Source organism: Dipodomys merriami, unplaced genomic scaffold (genome assembly GCF_024711535.1).
Source record: "Dipodomys merriami isolate MVZ:Mamm:240054 unplaced genomic scaffold, mDipMer1.0.p SCAF_29, whole genome shotgun sequence".
Taxonomy (NCBI): domain Eukaryota; kingdom Metazoa; phylum Chordata; class Mammalia; order Rodentia; family Heteromyidae; genus Dipodomys; species Dipodomys merriami.
This window is the reverse complement of record NW_027204381.1, coordinates 19,831,460-19,851,034: the sequence shown is the minus strand read 5'-3', so window position 1 is coordinate 19,851,034 and position 19,575 is coordinate 19,831,460. Positions and strand designations below refer to the sequence as shown.

The 19,575-nt window shown below is 46.5% G+C and overlaps 1 protein-coding gene across 4 annotated transcripts; it reads left to right on the top strand.

The window, feature by feature from the left end:
* The first annotated feature begins 3,466 nt into the window (after positions 1–3,466).
* Positions 3,467–18,564, top strand: LOC138838987 (intraflagellar transport protein 46 homolog). Of its 4 annotated transcripts, none has more exons than XM_070038592.1 (13): positions 3,467–3,713; positions 4,328–4,424; positions 6,219–6,298; positions 8,332–8,484; positions 9,150–9,289; positions 11,014–11,088; positions 11,238–11,331; positions 12,118–12,246; positions 13,609–13,730; positions 14,224–14,290; positions 16,656–16,716; positions 16,955–17,040; positions 18,131–18,564. In XM_070038592.1, exons 3-13 carry the CDS (start codon positions 6,254–6,256, stop codon positions 18,224–18,226), a joined length of 1,068 nt encoding a protein of 355 aa, XP_069894693.1. In that variant the 5' UTR covers positions 3,467–3,713; positions 4,328–4,424; positions 6,219–6,253; the 3' UTR covers positions 18,227–18,564. The 4 variants fall into 4 exon arrangements, with proteins under 4 accessions (XP_069894693.1, XP_069894692.1, XP_069894694.1 ...); XM_070038591.1 differs by lacking the exon at positions 3,467–3,713 and adding an exon at positions 3,805–3,907; XM_070038593.1 differs by lacking the exons at positions 3,467–3,713; positions 8,332–8,484 and adding an exon at positions 3,805–3,907.
* Positions 18,565–19,575: the final 1,011 nt, after the last annotated feature.

The window sequence follows — 19,575 nt, the reverse complement described above, 5'->3', positions numbered from 1 at the left end:
GGCCTGCAGGATGGTTAGCTGGACTACGCGGACGCTGCCGCCGCCGCCGCCGCCGCCGCGGTACCCGGGCCCGCAGGCCCCGAGCGCTGCAGCCTCCCGCCGCGGGCCTGCCCTGGATCTTGGTCCTGGATGTCGCCTCTTACAGTGCACGAGGCCATTAAAATAACATGCAAAAAAAACCCAAAACCAAAACAACATCTATTGCGCACATCAGGGACTAGTATCCAGAATATATAAAGAACTCTTAGTTAGGACTCTAAAGATGAACACAATGTAAAAATGGATATAGGATGTGAACAGACATTTCTCCCAAGAAAAGCTACAAATGGCTAATTAGCTTAAAAAAGTTTAACATCCCTATGTCATTTAGAAAATGCAAATCACCTCTGTACATCTCTTGCTTTTTTTCCCCTGCCAGTCCTGGGTCTTGAACTCAAGGCCTGGGCACTGTCCCTGAGCTTCTTTTGCTCAAGCCTAGCGCTCTACCACTTGAGCCACAGAGCTGCTCCTGGCTTTTTCTGTGAATGGGGTACTGAAGAATTGAACCCAGGGTTCCATGCATGCTAGGCACATGCTAAGCCACATTCCCAGCACTGTACATTACCTTTATAATAATTACATTTAAAATGCAAATCAAAACACGGTGAGATATACAACCTCACACCACTAGGATAGCTCTAGTAAATTTTGGCAAGGATGTGAAGAAATCAAAACCCTAATATGTCACTAGTGGGATTGTAAAATAGTGTGACTGCTTTCAGGATAGAGTTCCAAACATAAAGAGTTTGGAAACGGGGGCTGGGAAGGTGGCTCAGTGGTAGAGTGCTTGCCTTGCATGCATGAGGGCTTGGGTTCGATTCCTCAGCACCACATAAGCAAAAAGAAAAAAAGCCAGAAGTGGCGCTGTGGCTCAAGTGGTAGAGTGCTAGCTTTGAGCTGAAGAGCTGAGGGACAGCGCCCAGACCCAGAGTTCAAGGCCCAGGACCGGACCCCCCCCCCAAAAAAAAAGAGTTTGGAAAAGGCTTCCACAATTCCTCAAAAAGTTAAAGTTCCTAGACCACTCAGAAAATTCCTATGGTAGGCACATATCTAACATTATTAAAAACATATACCAACACAAAAATGTTTGGTTATAGCAGCATTATTCGTAATAGCTAATACGTGAAAACAATCCAAATCAACTATCAACAGATGGATGGACAGAGAGGGGCTGAGAAGATGGCTCAGTGGTAGAGCGCTTGCTTTGCATGCATGAGGCCCTGGGTTCAATTCCTCAGCACCACATAAGCAGAAAAAAAAGCCGGAAGTGGTGCTATGGCTCAAGTGGTAGAGTGCTAGCCTTGAGCTGAAGAGCTGAGGGACAGCACCCAGGCCCAGAGTTCAGGCCCCACGACCGGACCCCCCTCCTAAAAAAAAAGATGGATGGACAAAGAAAATATAACATAGTCATGAAATTAAGTATTATTTAGCCATAGAAAGTAATAAAGACTCTTTCCCTTTCCTGGCTGCCATTAGATAAGCAGTTACACTTTCCCACATTTCCAGCCCCAACACTGAAATCTTAGAAGCTGTGAAATGAAATAAATTATCCTCCTCTTTAAAAAAAAATGAAAGAAGACTGGGAATGGTGCCTCAAACCTGTAATGCTAGCTACTCAGGAGGCTAAGATCAAGAGGATCAAGGAAGGTTCAAAACCAGGCTGGGGAGAAAAGTTCAACAGACTCTATCCAAAATAACTAGCAAAACGCCAGTCAAGAGGTATGGCTTAAGTGATGGAGCATCAGCCAAATAAATCAAGCAAGCTCAGTTGTAGTTGTAGTCAATGTGGTAATTTGTGATTATAATGCATCTTGATCAGTATCACCACTTTCATTATTCTCTCATATCTTCATTCTTACTTATTAAAAAAGCATAAATCCTCTTTGGAATTATTGCCTCATGGCAGGTTTCAAGGCCATGAATATGAATTTCAGAAGCTCAGTAAGGACCAGTTTATGCTATTCTTTGGAAATGTGACATTCAACAAGATTGCAGAATATGCATCCTTGTGAACATGTTTAGCAAGGAGTGCCTCAGAAGTAGTAGGTTTTCATGGTTTAAAGAAGAGAGGGGGGAGGGGGGAGGAGTGGGTGGGGGGAGGGGGAGAGTATGGGAAGGGATGGGAAGGGGAAACAAAGGAGGCAACAATGCTTGATAAGAAATGTACTCCTTATCTTGTCCATGTAATTGTAACTCCTCTGTATGGTATTCTCACACACACACACAAAAAGTCCCTCAGTGATTAACTGAGGTGGTCTTGTGATATCATATAAAGAAGAAAATTTTCAAAATAAAAAAAAAATAAGAAGAGACAGAAGCCAAGCATCAGTGGCTCACTCCTGTAATCCTAGCTACTCAGAAGGCTGAGATCTGAGGATCAAGGTTCAAAGCCAGCCCATGCAGAAAAAAAATCCCCAAGACTCTTATTTGCAATTAACTACCAAAAAACCAGAAGTGGAGGTGTGGCTCAAATGATAAAATGCCAACCTTGATAAAAAAAAAAAAAGGCCAAGCAAATGTGTTTATGGGGAGATTTAGATCAAGCTGGCAATAATAGTGCCATGATACAAACCTTATAATCAAAGCCATTAAGGACCCTGAGAATGGCTACAACAATTTTTAAATGTTGGGATGTATGTTCATAAAATCCTATTACCACAGATAATGCTAAGAACTTAAAATGTCAATAAATTGAACGTGAATGAAAATAAGATTTAAGCCAAAGGAGAGCCTGAGGCCTTGAGTAAAACCCCAGTAGCAGCGTGCGCACACACACACACACACACACACACACACACACACACACACATGTTGAGCATAGACTTCAAAAAGTGTCATTCTGTAACTCAATGCTTCTCAGATGCCATTGTCATGTTGCTCTTAGGCTTGCCATCCTCCAGAACTATAACAATGTACATTTTTTTTCTTTATTTGGCTGGGTAGCTCACACCTGTAATCTTAGCTACTCAGGAGTAGCCAGTGGTTCAAAACCAGCCCAGGCAGGAAAGCCCCTGAGACTCTTATCTCCAATTAACCACCAGAAAAACCAGAAAAACTTTGAGCTGTGGCTCAAAGTAGTAGAGTACTAGCCTTGAGTGGAAAAAGCTCAGGGACAGCGCCCAGGCGCCAAGTCCAAGCCCACGACCGACAAGAAAAAAAAAGTGTTTGGGATGCTCCCTGGCAAATGTATAGAAATTCTGATTAGACAGATCTAGGGGAAGCTGCATGCCCAGGGAAAATAAATCAGAAAAACCGTATTTCAGATGGAAGGGCAGAAATTCATCAGCCCGTTCTTCCACCTTCGGCCGCTAGATGCCGCCACAAAAGCTTTTCTTGAAACCATAGACAGGCAACTTGGCTGCCCAGAGCGTCCGGAGGCTTTACCGGAAGCTCCTTGCACGCACCTCGCTCGCTCCTTGCTCTCTCCTTCCGGCGCGTTGAGAACCTAAGCTGGAAGAGGCGTTACGTGGGGCTACGTGGAGGAGGACTCGCGATTGGGAATCAAGTCTCGCGATTGCTCCTCTTCTTTCTGTACTTTGTGGCTAGCGACAGGCAGCTGTCGGCTTGCTCCTAGGAGAGTCCCTGGGAGTCGCTTGGTCTGAGATTGGAGTGAGACCCCAGTCTTAGGCTGGGGCTCTTTCCATAGAGAGGAGACGGATTCGGAGGGGCTACAGGTAATTTGTACTCTCCCCCGCCCCGAGGAAGCTTGGGCCTTTCCCGGCCCCCTTCCCGTCTCCATGACGACGCCCCGCCCCCAGCGCCTGTCCAAGCCCGCCACCAACTGTCCCGCGTCCCTTACTCTCCAAGAAACTTCCTTTTCAGTGGGATCAGACTTGCACAACTGGTGGAGATAGAAGTGATGCTTTTGGTATTATCGAGAAACTGGAGTTCAGTACACACACACACACACACACACACACCCGGAGGTGGACTTTTTTGTAGAGCCTCTGCAGTCCCTTCACTCTCTAATAAACCCCAATAGCTTTGGGAGAAACTAACTCAACCTGAAAAACCATCAGCGTGTGTGTGTGTGTGTGTATCTTACAGATTTCAGAGAGCTGATGGAGAGTTTGGCTGTTGTTTTCCTCCCACGATTCTCTCTGATTTCAGCCACTCTACCAGCAGTTCCTAAAATGAGGGTCAGGATGACTTAAGTTTGGATGGGGTAAAGGTTTCCTGCCTTGGGTAAGGAAGAGGAGCCTCTGCTGGTTTGTATCTCCTTGGAGATGCTTAATGTTTATGTCCCATGATGGGAGCTGTGTAATCAATCATGTTTTCTTTTGTTCAGACCAAGATTGTTGAGAACCAGACGTATGATGAACGTCTAGAGATTAAGGATTCCGAAGAGGTTGCAAGTAGTTGTACTCCAACCTCAGGAAACCAAGGTAAGAAGAATGAAGAGGGAAGAAGGGAAATTGTTCTTAAAACAAAGATGGATTCATGTTTATATGCAACAGGTTCTGAGTTCATAATAGCTGATGTTGACTTTCAAAGTCAGTTGTCAAGTGCTTAGATGAGAGAGAGTCAAGCACTTACGATTCCCTCTCCTCCCCCCTCCCATCTTTTTTAGCAAGTAACTGTGTTTGAACTCACGGCTTCAGGTCTTTGCTTGCTTAGAGTTGGTGCTGTACCATTTGAATCATTCCTCCACTATGGCTTTTTGCTGGTTGCTTTTGAATTAGAGTCTTGTGGACTTTTGTGGTTTTTAATCACAATCCCCTGGATTTTCTGAATCAGTGCCTCACTGTGTAGTCTAGGCGGGGATCTTGAACTCACTATCATCCTGCCTTACCCTTAAAGTACTAGGAGCCACTCTAGTGCCAAGACATCTGGCTTTGTTTTCAAACTAGTTAAGGAGAGAGAAATTACAGTTTAGCAGATTGTAGACTCTTCCTTCAGCACAACTCTGTAATACTTTACATTTTATTACTGACTGCTCAGTTTGCAGGGGTCGCTGTTTTTGTTTTTCCTCATCCAAACTCATTGCTCAACTTTGAAGATACTTAACAGAATATTGTTAAAGGACTTGACAACATTCATTTATTGAATAACACTTTTGAATGCCTAGTATATATGTACCAAGCCCGCCTTATGTCTGGGAATAGGTATATACCAAAGACAGATTGTTCCCGTTATCTTAGTGTATAGGAGACAGATGACCAATAAATGAACAAACATAAATGCACATGTATTTGTACATTGGTGAAGGCAAAATGTTTGCTGTTATGGAAGATGGTGATGAGGAAGATTTTTATTTTTTCAGTCGTAGGACTTGAACTTAGGGTCTGGGTGCTATCCTGAATTCTTTTGCTCAAGGTTAGCGCTCTACAACTTTGAACTATTGCTCCACTTCCAGTTTTCTGGTAGTTAATTGGAGATGAGTGTCTCATGGACTTTTCCTGCCTGGGCTGGCTTTGAACCGATCCTCAGATCTCAGCCTCCTGAGTAGCTAGGATTACAGGTGTTAGCCACCGGCACCTGGCTTTTTTTTTTTTTTTTTTTTTGCCAGTCCTGGGGCTTGAACTCAGTGCCTGGGCACTCTCCCTGAACTTCTTTTGCTCAAAGTTAGACTCTACCCCTTGAGGCACAGCACCACTTCTGGCTTTATTTGTTTATGTGGTACTGAGGAATTGAACCTAGGGCCTCAGGAATGCTGGGCAAGCACTCAACCACTAAGCCACATTCTCATCCCGCCACTTACTCTTATTTGGCTTTTTTGATCAAGTCTAGTGCTCGACCACTTGAGGCACACTCTACTTCTGGCTTTTATTTGCTAGTTGTTGAGTCTCACATATTTTCCTGTCTTGCCTGGCTTTCAACCTTGATCCTCAGATCTCAGCCTTCCAAGTAGCTAGGATTACAGAGATGAGCCACCACAACTTCCGAGGCAGAGCTTTGGAGGCTGTGTTGCTGTTAGGAGGAGGAGGGAGTGAGAGGCACAAAGGTGAAGTTGCGTAGTAGATGGCAAGATGGTGGGAATAGCTGAGCTGAGGTGAACTTGGTTTGGACTGTGATGATGAAGTCCAGAATAGAGGTAAGATAAGATGCAAACCCAGGAGAGAGACTTAGAGACTCTTAGAGACTCTGGTTTATGAAATGATGAAAGCACAACATGTAATAAACTAACCATACTAACCTTTAGAAATAATTGAACCTAAATGGAACACTTTTCTCTGAAGGGTTTCCTCATTCTGCCCATCCTCCTAACACCACCATGGCCGATAACAGCAGTGATGAGTATGAAGAGGAAAATAACAAGGTCGGTATAGCCCACAGCTTCTCAGAGAATTTCTGCTCTGGATGTGCAGGAGTGAGCTGGAAATGACACCAGAGCCGCAGGAATCTTTTCCTGATCACTCTTCAGTGGTTGGCTACCTTTGAGCTCATGGAAGACAAATAGGAGTACAGGGTCTAAGATGTTGACTCTTCTTCAGAATAAACCTTACTTCTGTGCGTGCGTGTGCGTGCGTGCGTGCATGCGTGCGTGCGTGCGTGTGTGTGTGTGTGTGTGTGTGTGTGTGTGTGTGTGTGTGTGTGTGTGTGTTGCTGGGATCAAACCCAGGGCCTCACATGTGCTAGGTAAGTGCCATACCACCAAGCCACATCCTTGACCCAAGCCTCATGTTATAGCTGATTTTTTGGTAAGGAGTTTTATCTGAAGCAGGGAAGTGTTTCATACTTTTCCTGATTATAAGAAATAGCTGGAAAACTTTTTGTGTGTGTGCCAGTCATGGGGCCTGAACTCTGGGCCTGGGCACTGTCCCTCAGCTCTTCAGCTCAAGGCTAGTGCTCTGCCACTTGAGCCACAGAGTTACTTCCAGCTTTTTCTCCTTATGTGGTGCTGAGTAATTGAAACCCAGGGCCTCATGCATGCAAGGCGAGCACTCTACCACTGATCTACCTTCCTAGCCTGCCTCTCCCTTTTTTTTTTTTTTTGTCATGGGTCTTGAACTCTGGGCCTACGTACTGCCCTGAACTCTTCAGCTCAAGGCTAGTACTCTATCACTTGAGCCACAGCACCACTTCTGGTTTTCTCTTGGTGAATTGGAGATAAGAGTCTCATGGACCTTCCTGCCTGGGCTGGCTTTGAACCATGATCCTCAGATCTCAGCTTCCTGAGTAGCTAGGATTAGAGGCATGAGCCACTGGTGCCTGCTGCGGGCCCCAACCCCCACCTCCACACCCCTCCACCCTCACCATCCCCCACCCCCCACCTCCCTTGTGAGGCTTGAACTTAGGACCTGGCTGCTGTCTCTGAGCCTCTTTGTTCCCAAGGCTGTGCTCTACCACTTGAGCCACAGTGCCACTTCCAGTTTTTGATTGGTAAATTAGACATAAGAATCTCATGGGGCCTTTTCTTCCTGGGCTGGCTTTGAACCTGGATCCTCAGATCTTAGCTAAGGTTATAAGTGGCACCCGGCAATTTTTGAAATCTTAAGACATACAGTGTCAGGCACTGCTGGTTCACCCTAACTACTCAGGAGGCTGAGATCTGAGTATTATAGTTTGAAGCCAGCCCCAACAGGAAAGTGTGTGAGACTCTTGTCTCTAACTAATGAGCAAAACAGCCAGAAATGGAACTGTGGCTAAAATGGTAGAGTGCTAGCCTTTGACCAAAAAAGCTAAAGGAAAGCTTAGTTTAAGCCCTAGTAGTGGTACAAAACAACCCCCCCCCCCCGATCCCCTTTGTTGTTCTTATGTGAACCTAAGGAATGCCCTGTTTCTAGCAGGAAGCTGGAATGATGCGTCAACCTTGAACCAGGTGGGAGTCTCGCATGCACTCTGCCTCACAACCATTTATATGCAGCCTTAGCACATGACCCACCACTTACATCTCAGTGGTCCTTTCAGAACGTGAGTGCGGTAGAGCGGTTCATTGGTGCCATGAGGCCCTGTATTCAAACCTGGGTTATGTTCCCAAAACAAACTAAAAAACAGGGCTGGGAAGGTGGCTCAGTGGTAGAGCGCTTGCCTTGCATGCATGAGGCCCTGGGTTTGATTCCTCAGCACCACATAAGCAGAAAAAGCCAAAAGTGGCGCTGTGGCTCAAGTGGTAGAGCGCACTCCTTGAGCTGAAGAGCTGGAGGACAGCGCCCAGGCCCTGAGTTCAGGCCCCATGACTGACAAAAAACAAAACCCAGGAGCTTTGACACCTCAAGGGAGGGATGTTGAAAACAACGTAGGAAGCCATAGTAATACTTTAAAGACCTAGGACTGACATAAGTCGTAGAACATTTGGAAACCAAGCTTTCAAAACCTACTTTTAAAGGGGGCCAATTGGTCATCCTTCAGGTCCTAAGGGAGGGCATGCCACAGGCTCCAGGCCACAGAGTTAAAGACATGGACCCCATCCCAACTGCCTCTGCAAGTCCCAAGTGCCACCAGATCCCTTCTCATGGACTTGACAGGGTGGGATGGTACAGAGACAGCCAGAAGCTCAGAAAGGTAGGTTATCACGCCAAGAACACAGGGAGCCCTCATCCTGAGCTAGAATGTTGTATTTGTTACATTTACCTCATGGGAGAAGGGAAGGGAAATACAGTTAGGTAGGATACTCCACTGAGAGAAATACCACTCAACAAAAGTGGAGAGAAAGCCCTAGTCACAGAGCTGGAGTCAGAATTCAGGCTCAGGGTTGATTTCGTTCCTTCTGTGTTTGGTATTCTCAAGCTGTTTACTCAGCAAATCAAATACTAGATTTCCATATGTGAGTCCTAAGATCTCACAAACTCTAAAGTTTGTCTGCCTCACTTTACCTTCTTCCATTTCCTCTCAAACGAAAGTGACCATCCTTTTCTCAGCAAGTCCTTTAGTTTTAAGCGTTGAAGCTGTCCAGATAATGTTCACAGAGTCTCTAGAATCTCCTTAGCAATAGGTACAAATTGGGTAGAATTTACACGCAGCCTCTGGTAGGTAGAGGGATATGGTTTCAGAAAGTGGGGTCCAGTGTGCAGCTGAGCAGAGTGGAAGGCTTGCCTTCTGGCGGTTAGGTGCCAGGTGTCTCAGGGAGGGGGGTGGTGTTCTGGGTAGAACACTGCAACGCTGGCAGAGTACTTTATATCCCCAGTCTACAAACCTTTCTCTGCCCATCCTGCCCTGCCCTATCCCAGGAGAAGAAGAAGGTCTCACAGCTGACACCTCAGCGGGGCTTCAGTGAAAATGAGGATGATGATGATGATGAAGATGACTCATCAGAAACAGATTCTGATGAAGATGATGATGATGAAGAGCATATAACGCCTCTGGAAGGGTAGGAGGGACCCCATGCCAAGGAGGAAGACCCTATCTTCCACCACAGTGGGCTGGATGATACCAAAGTGAAAAATGTCATCCTGTTCAGCGCTCATGCCAAATCAGTCATGATCCATCCCTACAGACTCTAATCAAAACATTCTAAAAACCCTGCATTTAACACACCATTACTACTAAGCTAGGCACTAGTGGTACATACCTATAGTCCTAGCTACTCAAGAGGCTGAGATCCGAGGATCCTGGTTCAAAGCCAGCTGGGACAGGAAAGCCTATGAGACTCTTTTATCTCCAATGAATGACCAGAAAACCTAAAGCGGCAATGTGGCTCAGAGTTGTAGCATGCTAACCTTCAGCAAGAAAAAGCTCAGGAAAGCACCCCATGACTGACCAAAAGAAAACCCTGAAAACCAAACATACAGTTACTAGGTCTGGAGATGTAGCTCAGTGGTAGCACACTTGCCTAGTATTTGTGAGGCCCTGGATTCTAATGAACATTTGCTAGCCCGCTAGCCCAGTGTGCTGGTTTGGGCCTATGCTCCCAGCTGCTGGGAAGACTGAGGCAGGAGAATCTCTCAAGCACAGGCGTTCAAGGCTGTCTTGACAACATAGTAAGAACCCCATCTCTAAGCAAAGAAAGAGAAGAACTAGCTGAAACAAGGAAAAGAGAGAGATAGGAAGGAAGAAAAGGAAATAGAACTACTAGCTAAATATACAACGGGATAGCCCATGAGTAGAAATCTGTGCAGCCATTATAAATTTCGTACATAATGGCTTTCTACAGTATCTCTACAAGAGGTACTGTTGAGTGTTGAAGCAGTTTAGTGTTCCTGGTGTATGTGCAGCAGATGATGTATGTGTCTCTAGAAGGGTCTTGCAAAATCAGGCAGATTGCCTGGTTACCTTTGGGAGAATTTAGTGGCAAGGTTATGGAGTGTGAGACAAATAAGACTTTTCACTGTGTATAATTAGTATATTTATTTTAGTGCCAGGTATTATTAAATCCAGAGCTTTGGGTGTCATTAGGAAAACACTACCACTGATCTATATATCCAGCCTTTGATTTTTCTTTTTTTGTCGGTCATGGGGCTTGAACTCTATAGGCCTGGGTGCTGTCCCTTAGCTCCTCAGCTCAAGGCAGATGTTCTACAACTTGAGCCACAGGACCACTTCTGGTTTTCTGGTGGTTAATTGGGAATAAGAATCTCATGGATTTGGGCTGGGAAGGTGGCTCAGTGGTAGAGTGCTTGCCTTGCATGAATGAGGTCCTGGGTTTGATTCCTCAGCACCACATAAGCAGAAAAAGCCAGAAGTAACTCTGTGGCTCAAGTGGTAGAGCGCTAGCCTTGAGCTGAAGAGCTGAGGGACAGCACCTAGGCCCAGAGTTCAGGCCCCACGACTGACAAAAAAAAAAAAAAAAAAAATCTCATGGATTTTCCTGTCCAGGCTGGCTTTGAATTGCAGTTCTCAGATCTCAGCCTCCTGAGTAGCTAGGATTACAGGCATAAGCCACCGGCTCCTGGTTCACATTTTTAATTTTCTGCAGCTTTGCCCTTCCAGATCAGATGTGATTGAGAACTAACTATAGTGGGCTGTAAAGTTACTGGGAAGCCACCAGGAAAGCAAGTGTGGGAGGGGCAGGCTCTAGCTTTAGGCGCCAGCTTCCTGACCAACCCAGGGCTCTGCTCTGGCCCCCTTAACCATCCTGTATGTTCCTTTCCCCAGGGCTTATGATCCTGCAGATTATGAGCATTTGCCTGTTTCTGCGGAGATTAAGGAACTCTTCCAGTACATCAGTAGGTGAGAACAAGGACCTTGGACTGAGCGCCACTGCCTGGCCTTGCCCGGCTTTCCTCTCCACTCGGGGACAAGGCCAGGCTTCTTGCTGTAGCCTGGGTAGTGGAGCAGCTTCTCTGACAGCCTCCCCCTCCTTTGGCACTGTCTTCCAGGTACACGCCTCAGTTGATCGACCTGGACCACAAACTGAAACCTTTCATTCCTGATTTTATCCCAGCTGTTGGAGATATTGATGCATTCTTAAAGGTACAGACAGAGCATCTTGACAAATGATCCTTCTTTTTTTTTTTTTTTTTTTTTTTTTTGTCGGTCGTGGGGCTTGAACTCTGGGCCTGGGCGCTGTCCCTCAGCTCTTCAGCTCAAGGCGAGCACTCTACCACTTGAGCTACAGTGCCACTTCCGGTTTTCTCGTGGTTTATTGGAGATAGGAGTCTCACAGTCTTTCCTGCCCGGGCTGGCTTTGAACCGCGATCCTCAGATCTCAGTCTCCTGAGTAGCTAGGATTACAGGAGTGAGCCACCAGCGCCCGGCTATGATCCTTCTTTTTTTAAAAAAATTAAAAATGACCCTTCTAACAATTCTGCTAACTCACTAGTAGTGGCTGTCTTAATAAATTTCATAAATAAATTGTCATTGGAGTTTTATTTTTTTGTGCATGTATGCCAGTACTAGGGGTTGAGCTTGGCTTCGGTGCTGTCCCTTAGCATTTTCACGCAAAGCTAGGTGCTCTCCCACATGAGCTACTCTTGTTTTGTGTTTTTGTTTTTGATTTTGATTTTTTGGTTAACTGGCAATAAGAATCTCACAGACTTTTCTCCCCAGGCTGGCTTTGAACCACAGTCCTCTCAGACCTCAACGTCCTGAATAGCTAGGATTACAGGCATGAGCCACTGGCACCTGGCTAAACATGCTCTCATTTAATACTAGAAATAACGATGAACCAGAAGACTTCCCTTCTGACTTACTGGAAACAGCAGCTGTGGCTTTGTTACAACCTCCCATTTGTTCTCTACTTTCGCCTTTTTCCTGCAGGTTCCACGCCCAGATGGAAAGCCTGACAACCTTGGCCTGTTGGTACTGGATGAGCCATCTATGAAGCAGTCGGACCCGACGGTGCTGTCGCTCTGGTTAACAGAGAATTCTAAGCAGCACAATATCATAGTAAGACTGGCCAGCTGCAGCAAGCCGGCCAAGAGCCCAAGCCTGGCTGACATTTGTATAGCTGACTGCTGCCAGACCAACTGTTCCAGGACAGCTTTATTGGCATTTAATTTCCATACCATAAGATCCATCCTTTTTAAAATTATTATTATCTTTAGTTGTACAAAGAAGTTCCCATTCTACAAAACAATATAAAGATCCATCCTTTTTAATTAAAAAGTTTTTTGGAGGGGATAGTACTGAGTTTGAGAGACTGGTATACTACCATGGAGCCATACCTCCATTGCTAGAGTCACCCTTTTAAATTGGGACCGTCCACTTATTTTCAGTATGGAAGTATATGACATTGTCACTATTTAATTATTATTTTTCTGTGTGTGTCATGCTTGGGATCGAATCCACAGCCCTGTGCATGTTCTGTTCCCAGCACTTTGTCATTTTCTAATTTTAAAACATTTTCTTCACTCCAAAAAGTTCTGTACTTATTCTCCCCTTCTCCTAAACTCTGGTACCCATTCCTATTTTTTTTAAATGTGGATATACCACATTTTGTTTGTCCATTTGTCGGGTGTTTCCACTTTTAATGCTATGACTAGTGACATGCATGTGTTTGCACGGGAAGATACTGTTAGTTCTCTGGATGCACACACGGGTGGGAGTGCAGGGCCGAGTGGCAACTGAACGTTCTGAGGAGCTGCCGCGCTGTGCACAGTGGCAGTACCATTTCACATCCCGCCACTGATGGAAATTCATCTCAACTTGCCCATGTCCTCAGAAACACTTTTTATTCCTAGTTATTCTCATAGTTGTGAAATGGCGTTTTACATTGGCATTTCCATCCTGCCCTGTTGGCCTGTTCCCTTCCCATGGCTCCAAGCAGTCCTGTCAGGATTTCTGGGTCAGTCAGTGGTCTGTCACTATAACCAACTGCTGAGTGATCGGCTTATGAAGAGAAAAGATTGGTTTTGGCTCTGATTTTCGGGATTCAGTCCCTTGTGTTAGGTCTGTCTGTGGTAGAGAAAAAACATGCACCGCATGGCCAGAAGTAAAAGAAAAGAAAGATAGTGGGCCCTGCAGCCTCCCTGGGGCACACCCCCAGTGTCCTAAAGACCTCCCAGTCAAGGCCCTATCTCTTTTTTGTAGCCTTCCACCTCTTAAATGTTCCACCACCTTCTAGTAGCACCACCCTGGGAGCAGCCCACTACCCCATGCTCTTAACGGTTCCTACGATTGGCCTCAGGTTGCTCAGGCTGCCCTGGCCATCAGCTCCCTCACAGGCTCTGCAGCAGCAGATCTGATGGGCCGCTCTGTAAAGAATGAGCGCTGTTTCAGTGCTGTCAGCCACTGTTCTTATTCTTCCAGCAACATATGAAAGTAAAGAGCTTGGAAAATGCGGAAAAGAATCCCAAAGCCATCGACACCTGGATTGAAAGCATCTCCGAGCTACACCGTTCCAAGCCCCCAGCAACAGTGCACTATACCCGGTGAGAGTTAATGCGTTCTTTTTCTTTAAGAAAGGATCTTTCTGTATAGCTCAGGCTGGCCTTGAGCTCTTGATCTCCCACCTCTGCCTCCTGGATGCTAGGATTACATACTTGCACCACCATGCCCAGCAAAGATCCCATATCCTCCACCTTCACCACCATGAGCCATCGCTCCTGAGGAGAAAGCCAAAAATGGAGGCAAATTTGATAAACTTGAGGTCTTTAAAATTAAAAAAACAGTACTTTTTCACTGTACTTTTTAGAAATTGAAAAGTTGGCAACTGCTGGCACAACTGCAGACATAAAGATTGAGATTTCTCTGGCAGCACGCCTGAGCCAGCTCCTCCAAAGTCCAGGCTCCAAGGAAATGAGTTTTGCGCAGTCTAGGTTCTCCCGGAGTCCTAATGCGGGTGATTGAAGACCTCTCTGGGTCCTAGAATATCCCAAGCCAGAGGTGCTGACGTCAGTGCTCACATTTATCTCTCTACCTCAGGCCTATGCCTGACATTGACACCCTGATGCAGGAGTGGTCCCCAGACTTTGAAGAACTTTTGGGCAAGGTGAGTGGAAAGTAGCAGGAGGTAAGAAACTTGTGCCATTCATTCCACAGTCCAGGGCCTGGGTTTCTCTTCCTTACATTGAGTTTTCCTGTATCATCTGGACCTTGAAACTGGTGTGTAATCCATGGTCAGATTGCAGTGTAGAGGTACCCCAAGCAATGATTCGTTTTTGCCAGTTGATACACTTGTGTAAGCAGCATGCGCGATCAGCAAACAACATTCCCAGCATGCTGAGCCCTCCTCCTGGGTAAACCACTGTTCCAATTTCTGTGATTGCTTATTGTTATACTTCCTCTAAATCTGAACCTACTTTTTTTTTTTTTTTTTGGTGGCAGTCCTGGGGCTTGAACTTAGGGCCTGGGCAATGTCTCTGAGCATCTCTGTGCTCAAGGTTAGTGCTCTACCACTTGAGCCACAGCACCACTTTCACCTTTTTCTGTTTATGTGGTGCTGAGGAATTGAACCCAGGGCTTCATGTATGCTAGGCAAGCTCTCTACCACTGAGCCACATTCCCAGCCCTGAACCTATTCTTTTTGTCTTCTTTTCTCAACATTATTAGTAATTTCATCCTATTTTGTGTAGTCGTTCATTTGTTTTTGGAAATCGATGGCATTCCATTTTCTTGCAATTGCTACTGTTGTTTTCTTGGTCCCAGGGCTTAAACGCAGGGCCCTAATGCTTGCTCAGCTTGCTTACTCATAACTGGAGCTGTACCACTTGATATGTGCCTCCATTCTGACTTTGTTAGTTATTTGGGAGATGGAGTCTTATGGATGGTTTGGCCCATGCTAGCTTTGTACTGTGATCTACCAGATCTCAGACTCCTGAGTAGCTAGGATTACAAGCTGATGAGCCACTGGCCCCCAGCCTGTTTTTGTTTGTTTGTTTGGTTTTTTTTTTTTGACATGGTATTGCTATAACCCAGGCTGGCCTTAAAGTCATGATCCTCCTGTCTCAGCCTCCTGTACTTTGACATTATAGGTGTGAGCCACCATACGTGGATGTCATCATTCCATCATTTAATACACATATGCATATGAGCTCATCCATTTGATGATGCAGTTTAGTACTTTCCAATAGTGCTATCATGAATATTCTTTTTCTTTTCTTTTTTTGGTCGGTCGTGGGGCTTGAACTCTGGGCCTGGGCGCTGTCCCTCAGCTCTTCAGCTCAAGGCGAGCGCACTACCACTTGAGCTACAGCACCACTTCTGGTTTTCTGGTGGTTTATTAGAGATAGGAGTCTCACGGTCTCTCCTGCCTGGGCTGGCTTTGAACCATGATCCTCAGATGTCAGCCTCCTGAGTAGCTAGGATTACAGGCGTGAGCCACCAGCGCCCGGCTGCTATCATGAATATTCTAACATATCTTTGGTAAATATATGCACTGCCTGAGCTCTCATCTTAGGTGTCCTCTCCACAGGAGGTATTTATGCCATAATTACCCTAATTATTATTTCTCCTTTCTTTGTCTTCTTTTTAGTGGAACAAGGAATGGGACCTAGGGCCTCTTGTATGCTAGGTGTATGTGTTATCACTGATCTGTACCTAGCCCTGGATTAAAGGATTGGATAATCCATTCAGTAGAATGCTGTTCAGTCAAATAATATTTGTAATAACATCCAATCTAGTATCATTTTGCTCTCATGGGAAGAAATGGCAATGTTATATTGTTAAATTGGAAAAGGCAGAAAACCAATATAACTTGTTTCGATTCAAAGCCTCTCATCTGAGTGAGTTGCTGAATCCATTTTCTCTGTTCCTATGGTGTCCAAGGGCCTTGAGGCATTACACCGTCAAGTCACTCAGTGCCTGGACATAGCCTAGATTTCTCCTTCAGAGGACACACTGAGACAGCATCGTAGCGCATTTTACCTTGGAAGCCTTTTGGTCCTGATAGTGCATCAACTACTGTGGTAGTATGACTTATGTCTTACTGAAATGAGAGCATCTACTCGTTTGCCAGCACTGCTGTAACAAAGTACCACAGACTCTGTAGCTTAAAAGCCAGACTTTGTTTTCTCCCAGTCTGAGTACAGTAAGAAGTCCAAGATCAGGTCTGCAGGGCTGCTTTCTTCTGGGCCCTCTCTGCCATCTTCTCGTGTCTTCACAGAAGTCACCTGTCTGTTCTCAACTCTTGCCAAGATCCTGGAATTAGGGGCCCACCTTAATGACCTCATTTCCACTTAGCTGTGTCTATAAAGATGCTATCTCTTAAGTACAGAGGTATCCTAGAGTACTTAACAGTTGGGGAATTTGAGGGGAAATTCAATTCAACCAAAGTGCATCTTACTGCTAGGAGCGCTCTTCTTTCAGAGAGTGGTGCTGGGCCCACTGAGACTTGAGCCCATCCCACGCCCTTCCAGGTGAGCCTGCCCACAGCTGAGATCGACTGCAGCCTGGCTGAGTACATAGACATGATCTGTGGTGAGCATCTCCACCCCGCCCTGCCTTGGGGTAGCTGCGTCCCTCCTGTAGTGTCTGCGCCCAGCCCCTGCACCGGGGCCCGCTGTGCGGAGGGTGGAATCCAAGCTTATGCGACTAGTTGCTGGTGATGTTTGACCCTCAAGTCCTAGGAACACGTCCCATCTGGGAGGCGACTGGCTAGCTTGAGCAGACCCAGAACTTGTGTGGTTCTGTTTCTGGAAGTTGTTCTTCATTGCAGCCATCCTAGACATCCCTGTTTACAAGAGTCGGATTCAGTCACTCCACCTGCTGTTTTCCCTGTACTCAGAATTCAAGAACTCCCAGGTAAGATAAGATCAGGGGCTGACTTTTACTGTGACTCCTGGACCTCTGGGATGGTGTCCTGCCAATGGAGGATGTCCCTGCCTGGGTGGCCGTGCCCGCCCCATGGCTGAGCAAGCACAGGAGGTGCGGTGCCCTGGCAGCGCTCACTGAGGGGAGCTCTGAAGGTGAATGTGAATGGAAGCAGGAACGAAGGGGGTTGCTCTTCTTTAAAGGGGGTGAGGCAAAGTATATATTTCTACTTTGGAAGCAGAACTGGGGGAAAAAACTGAATCATAAAGTGTATTTTTTTGGGGGGGAGTCAGTTGTGAGTCTTGATCTCTGGGCCTGGGCACTGTCCCTGAGCTCTTCAGCTCAAGGCTAACGCTGTACCACTTGAGCCACAGCGCCACTTATGGTTTTCTGGTGGTTAATTGGAGATAAGTCTCATGGACTTTCTTGCCCAGGCTGGCTTTGAACCACGATCCTCAGACCTCAGCCTCCTGAGTAGCTAGGATTACAGGCATCATGAGCCACTAGCGCCTGGCCATAAAGTATATTTTTTGGTGCCACTAGTAAGGCTTGAACTCAGGGCCTGGTCCTTGCGCTTTTTTGCGGGGACAAGGAGGATCAGTTATGGGGCTTGAACTCAGTGTCTGGGTGCTGTTCCTGAGCTCGTTTGCTCAAGATCTACTACTTTGAGCCATAGCTCCACTTCCACTTCCAGTCTTTGAGTGGTTGATTGGAGATAAGAGTCTCATGGTAACTTTTCTGCCCTGGCTGGCTTCGAACCATAGTCCTCAGATTTTAGCCTTCTGAGTAGGGAGGGAGGATTACAGGCGTGAGCCACCTGGGTTTTCTGATGAAGGCTGGCACTCTTCCACTTGAGCTACAACTCTACTTCTGGTTGACTGGCTAATTGGAGATAAGAGTCTCACAGATCTTTCTGCTTTGAACTACAATTCTCAAACCTCAGCTTGAATAGCTAGGATGATAGGTATGAGCCATCGGCGTGTGGCTCCACAGGTTTATAAAGAGGTAGTAAATGTAGCAAGTAGAATGTGGCAACTGGAATTTATCCTAGAACTACCTGTTCCCTCTCCCCTTCTCACAGCATTTTAAAGCTCTGGCTGAAGGCAAGAAAGTATTCACCCCTCCATCCAACTCCACCTCCCAAGCTGGAGATGTAGAGACGCTAACCCTCAGCTAAGCCTTCCCGGGCTCAGCTTCAAGCAGGGGCAGAGAGATCCTTGTCAGCCTCCTGGCGCCTGCTGTTGCGCACCTGGGCCCGGCAGTACCTCTTCCTGTCTCAGAGCACAAACGTTTCTGAACTGCTAACTGACTCCGCCTGTCTCCGACTGCCTTCTCCCAGGAGTTGCTCACCCATTCCTCCTCCTGGTCAGAGCAAGGACCAGATTGCTGAGACCCGCAGAGCATGGGTCAGAAGGAAAGATGCTTTCTTAGGGATATGGAGTTATTTTGTTTCACTCCTGAAGTTTGTTAGCAACTGTTTTACAACTAAAAACGCTCTGTGGGGTTGTGATGGCATGTTGTTGGTTTTCATCTAGTTTCTGACTCCTTACTTTCCTAAGTGACTACAATAATGTTGAGGGGCTTTGTACCTCAAAAGGCCTCAGAGACAGTCATGACGGGGCATACCTATAATCCAACACCTGGAAGGCTGAAGCAGTAGAATCATGGAGTCTAGCCTGGGTTATACATAGTGAGACCCTGTCCCCAAGTCTCCAAAAATAAGAACAGGACTCCTAGAGCTTCCAGAATAGTTAGATATGCAGAAGCTCTTTCTAGGAGCTTCCTAGATGGCAGGCCTAGAGAGGACGGAGGCTTGCCGTTTCCCATCGCGCACTCATCCCTCCCTTCACATCTCATGCTCTCAGCCCATGCATCCGTGTCCTTTGTAATGTCCTTTGCGATAAGCCAGCAGTGGCTCTCAGGGCTGTCAGCCGCTCACACTAATGAGTGAAACTCAAGGAGGGGTGATGGGAACTCCATCAGTTTCTGGTGGATCAGAACACAGGTTAAACAGCCTGGACCTAGCATCTGAAGTCAGAGCAAGGGAAACAGTCTGAGAGCTACCTCGCAGTATCAGAACTGAGCTGGTTCAGGGGCCATCCAGCGGGGGAACTGATGGCTTTCTGCTTAAAAGAACCACTCCTCTCCTGAAATTTACTTTGGCCCGGATGGGAGGGATCTCTCTGCTTGCTCGCAGCCACCCGCCTGCCAGCTGCAGCCCTGTCTGTTGTGGCCCCAGGAGCCTGGCTACTGCAGTAATCCAAGTGGGAGATTACAGTGGGTTGGAGTAGGTTGACAAATTCAAGGAATATTTTGGGGTGCATCAGCTATGCTCCCTTCAGGAAGCCTGCAGCCATGCTAGTTGTGTCTCACAAAGGCTGTTCAACGTGGAAAACTGGCTACAGAGATGCTGGAGGATTCCAAAGGCACAAGGGAGTCGAGAGGGGCAGAGACGATGCTACCGTGCTACACTGTCAGCCTACTCTATACACAGGGAACACATACCGAGAGAGGAGGCGTTCCTTA